The 5,000-nt window shown below is 38.0% G+C and overlaps 1 protein-coding gene across 1 annotated transcript in view; it reads right to left on the bottom strand.

Annotated features, from left to right (window-relative positions):
* Window positions 1–5,000, bottom strand: part of LOC147469401 (uncharacterized) — a 148,747-nt gene that overhangs the window by 1,068 nt on the left and 142,679 nt on the right. The window contains exon 2 of the mRNA XM_086549976.1: window positions 1–1,408. This exon is cut by the window's left edge and continues 1,068 nt beyond it. Within this exon, the coding sequence (XP_086406102.1) occupies window positions 1–995 (995 nt within the window). The 5' untranslated portion in view covers window positions 996–1,408. The remainder of the gene's footprint in view (window positions 1,409–5,000) is intronic.

The raw sequence follows: 5,000 nt of genomic DNA, 5'->3' as shown, positions 1-5,000 counted from the left end.
GTTCTCCTTCCACCTCCTCCTCCTCCTCCTAGTCCTCCTCCAGCTTCTCTTCCTCCTCCTCGAGTTTCTCCTCTTCCTCCTCCTCTTCCTCCTCCCTCTCTTCCTGGTATTTCTCTTCCCTGTTTTCCTTCTCCTCCTCCCCCTCCTCTTCCTCTTCCCCCTTCTCTTTCTCTTGGGATTACTCCACCTGCTTTCCCTTCTCCCACTCCTTCTCTTCCTCCTGCTCTCCTCTCTTCTCTTACTTCTCCTCCTCTTCCTCCCCCTCCTTTTCCTCCTCCTCCTCCTCCTCCTCTTCCTCCTCCTTCTTCTCCTCCTCCTCCTTCTCTTCCTCCTCCTCCTTCTCCTCTTTCTAATTCCCCTTTGCCTCTTCCTCCGGCTCTTTCTACTTCTTTTCCTCCCCCTCTTCCTCCTCCTTCTAATTCCCCTCTTCCTCCTCCTCTCTCTCCTGCTCTTCCTCCTCTCCCTCTTCCTTTTTCTACCTCTACTCTTCCTCCTCCTTCTAATTCCCCTCTTTCTCCTCCTACTCCTCCTCCTCCTCCTCCTCCTCCTCCTCCTTTTTCCACATCTTCTCTTCCTCCTTTTTCTACATCTTCTCTTCCTCCTTCTTCTATCTCTCTCGCTCCTCCTCCTTTTCCTCCTACTTCACCTCCTCTGCCTTCTCCTCTTCTTCCTTCACCCTCTTCCTCGCCGCTTCCCACGCTCCTCACTTCGTCCAAGCGATAGAACCGGGGACTCACGCCCGCCGAGCTCGAGCCACTGCTGCCGTAACTGCCACCATTATCCGCGCTGCCCTCGATGTGGCTGCTGACACTCCCTCTGCCAACGGTAATACCGGTGTGACTGCTTCCACCGCTACTGCTGGCACTCGTATTCCCACCACTGCTGTTGCCAACACTCCCGTTTCCACCGCTTGTGCTACTCCCGACGCTGGCAGTGTGGCCTTTTTTCTTGCGTTCTGTGCGTTTTTCCGAGCTGTGGATTCCCGAACCGTTCATGTTTTAAAAGCTTTTTGAAGCACAGGTTCCAACACACTTAACTGAGCTTAAGCAGACTCTTCAAATAGATTTCGTTATTTCCGTATTTTCAACACCAGGTCGTTTTCAGCTTATTCTGTTTTCATTTCCTTTTTTTCTTGCCTGCTTGATTTCCAATTCTATCCATCAGGAACTACACGCACCCATCACTTTAAGCAATTATTTTCTTTAGCTTACTCTATCATATTAACTTTTCATTATACTAGTTGATCACTTTATTCATTATCCTTTATAATTTTCTATATTTTGATTTATACAAGCTATTACTATCTATTTCTATTCCTTTAGGGAAAGCATTTGATTGTTTAGTTACTCTTCAAGTCGTCAGAGGGAAGCACTGGCACGTTCGTAGACGACTGCATTCAGAGACGAGTCTGAAATTGATAGAAAAACGTAAGTGTGAATAAACAATCATAGACGTTTTATGTTTCTTAGAAATAACACCAAATATATGATTTGGTGTTTTTAAGTCTGTGGTAGCACGTTTCCTTTTTCCCTCTTACTTCACCTCCCTCTGCCCTTACTATCTGATTCCTTCACCCTCTTCCTCTTCCTTTCCAGCCTCCTCACTTCGTCCCAACCTCCCCCCTCGCTCGTCTTCCACCTCTTCCCCGAGCTCCCCACCCTGCCTGCCGTACTCGCCACCTTATCCGCGCTGCCCTCGCCCGCCTCACTTAATTCCGCGCTGCCGTGTAATTACCCTTCCGACTCCGCATGCCGACTCGTGGCTGGGCTGCTGCACCTCTGCCACACTAATACCGGTGTGACTGCTTACTTTCCACCGCTGCATGCGTAATTCCACCACGCACGCTTGTGCCTGTTCTTGCGTTTCCCAGCTTGTGTCCTTCCCGTGGTTCCCGCACGTCAATTTTTTTTCTTTTTTGAAGGCGGTTTTTCCGTTCCTAACAACTCCGAACCGTTCATGTTCAAAAGATCTTTTTGAAGCACATTCTTATTTTCAACAAACACCACTTCGTTTTCAGCTTAGTTGTTTTCGTTTATTTTTTTTCTTGTTCAACTACCAGTCGGTTTATATCCTTCTCTTGTTTTTTCACTTCCACTCCGTTCCTTTATTATTTTTAGTTAGCCTTCTCATTTAACTACACCCATCACTACTGTCCACTATTTTTTTTAGCTTACTCTTAATTTTTTATATTATGATTTACGTATAGACTATTACTATCTATTATTACTCCTTTAAGAAGGTATTTTTGTTTGTTTGTAGCTATTACTATTCATTTCTATTCTTAAGGGAAAGCAATTGTTCGGTTTTAGTTACTCTTCAGAGACGAGTCTGAAAGAAAATACGTTAACGTAAGTGTAAATAAACAATCATAGAATTTTATGTTGGAAATAAATAACAGTAAATATTGATTGGTGTTTTTGTTTCTGTGTCGTTTAACAAACACTGTGTGTGTGTGTGTGTGTGTGTGTGTGTGTGTGTGTGTGTGTGTGTGTGTGTGTGTGTGTGTGTGTGTGTGTGTGTGTGTGTGTGTGTGTGTGTGTGTGTGTGTGTGTGTGTGTGTGTGCACCTGCTTGCCTGTCAGGATCAGCGTCGTGTGTATATAGTATGTCTGTTTCAATATGTCTGCATCCCCGCCTCTGTATGCTTGCTATGTCTATACACGTCTCGTGTCTGAAGCATTTTAAGGCGTGTGCGACGGTGCAGCAGGAAGGCGGTGTAATTACACATTTCCGGAATACATATATGTCGTTTTCTTGAGAGGAAGACTTCCTTTGCAAACAAAACTTAAACTTTATCACTGTTATAAGATGCAAGCATTCTTTCTCTGTATGCTTATTTATATGTCAGGTTGCCAATCTTATATCGGTATATATCTGTTAAATTATATAGTTATGCAAGTGTTATATATATATAATATATATATATATATATATATATATATATATATATATATATATATATATACATATATATATATATATATATATATATATATATATATATATATATATATATATACAATAATATATATGTATATATATATATATATATATATATATATATATATATATATATATATATATATATATATATACTTATGTATGTATGTGTGCCTCGCTCTTCCTATCTGTTCTACCTTTTTATACATAATTTTGCACTCATACACATGCACGCAAAGCAACGCGCACACACGTACATAGACAAGGGAATACAGCTGTTAACAGGTTATACAGACCCCATATGGTCGTTATCACAGCTTCTGACCAAGTGGGTTTCCGACCTTAATGATTCATTTGACTGCTGTAGAGAGCAATGAACAGCCATGTAATTCACGCATATTTCCTGCCAGCGACATATCTCAGCGATGGAACAAAGGATTGAGTATATTCTGAAAGGGTATACCGAGCTTGACTCATGTTTATTTCACCTATGCATCTCTCTCACTTTCTCTCTTTTTCTCTCCCATATGTATATTATATATATATATATATATATAATATATATATATATATATATATATATATATATATATATATGCATATATATATATATATATATATATATATATATATATATATATATATATATATATATTATATATATATATATATATATATATATAATATATATATATATACAATATATTTATATATATATATATATGTATACTTCTGCAGTAATATATACTAAAAATAAAAAAATAAAAAATAAAAATATATAAATATAAAATATATATATATATATATATAATATATATATATATTATATATATATATATATATATATAATATATATATATATATATATACATTATATATATGTATATGTATATGTATATGTATATGTATATGTATATGTATATGTATATGTATATGTATATAAAGATAGAAATATGGATATCTATTCATACATGAACACTCACAAGTTTTTTTTCACTGATGTACACTATGAATTAAAATTATTTTCCTATTTTTTTTATTATCTTCAATCAAAAGAATTCGATATGGTTTTGTGGTTGTTTTTCCCTGTCTTTTTGTGACCATGTATTTTTATCTAAACAATTCAACGTCAAATGCCAAACAGGTGATATTTGTCGCGGCTGGGAAATGTCATTTATGTCGTGAATTTCGAAAACGCTGACACTAATTCAATGACTCTCTCTCTCTCTCTCTCTTTCTCTCTATCTCTCTCTCTCTCTCTTTCTCTCTATCTCTCTCTCTCTCTCTTTCTTTCTCTCTCTCTCACATACACACACACACACACACACACACACACACACACACACACACACACACACATACACACATACACACATACGTACACATACTCACACACATACACACACACAAAACTATATAGCTTTCTATCTATCTTTTTGTCCACCTTTCTATCTCTCTATATATTTTTCTATATATTTTTCTATGGTGCTTGACAAAGGAAGAAGAGAGAAATATCAAGAAATGCCAACCAATCTAAAAACAATAGAACTAAAAAATGCACCCCTTCCCCCACCCCTTCCCCCACCCATTCCCCCTTCCTATTAATATCTTTCGTGGACACCCAATTGTACCAATATGCGTTCTCACTGCTCCCAAAATTTATGCCACCCAAGGAAAAAAGAAGGAAAAAAGGTCGTTTCTTTACTCCCCTTCAAAAATTCTTCCTGCGGTCTGTAAAGCAATAACTTTCAGGAGCTATAACAGGTAAGCCTTTTCCCCTAAGACGAGGTAATCCCCCTATTCTGACCTGTATTTAGGGGGAAAAATACGTCTGCAAAAGACCGGATCCATCTTTACACGAACGGTGGGCACGAGAAAGGACGTTGGCTAGAACGTATTCAAGTTTTAGGGTTGTGGTCGTATGGGCCATGTGTATTTATTCTTTCCGCTTCTTTCTCTATATCTCTTCCTCTCTAACTATTTATCTATATGTTTTTCTATCTCTCTCTCTCTATTTCTCTATCTATCTACCTATCTATATACATCTCTCATTATCTGTCT

Source organism: Penaeus japonicus, unplaced genomic scaffold, assembly GCF_977035675.1.
Source record: "Penaeus japonicus unplaced genomic scaffold, GWHDUDI00000001_assembly GWHDUDI00000022, whole genome shotgun sequence".
NCBI classification, from domain to species: Eukaryota; Metazoa; Arthropoda; class Malacostraca; order Decapoda; family Penaeidae; genus Penaeus; species Penaeus japonicus.
The sequence above is the reverse complement of the archived record's forward strand: the minus strand, read 5'-3'. Positions and strand labels throughout refer to the sequence as shown.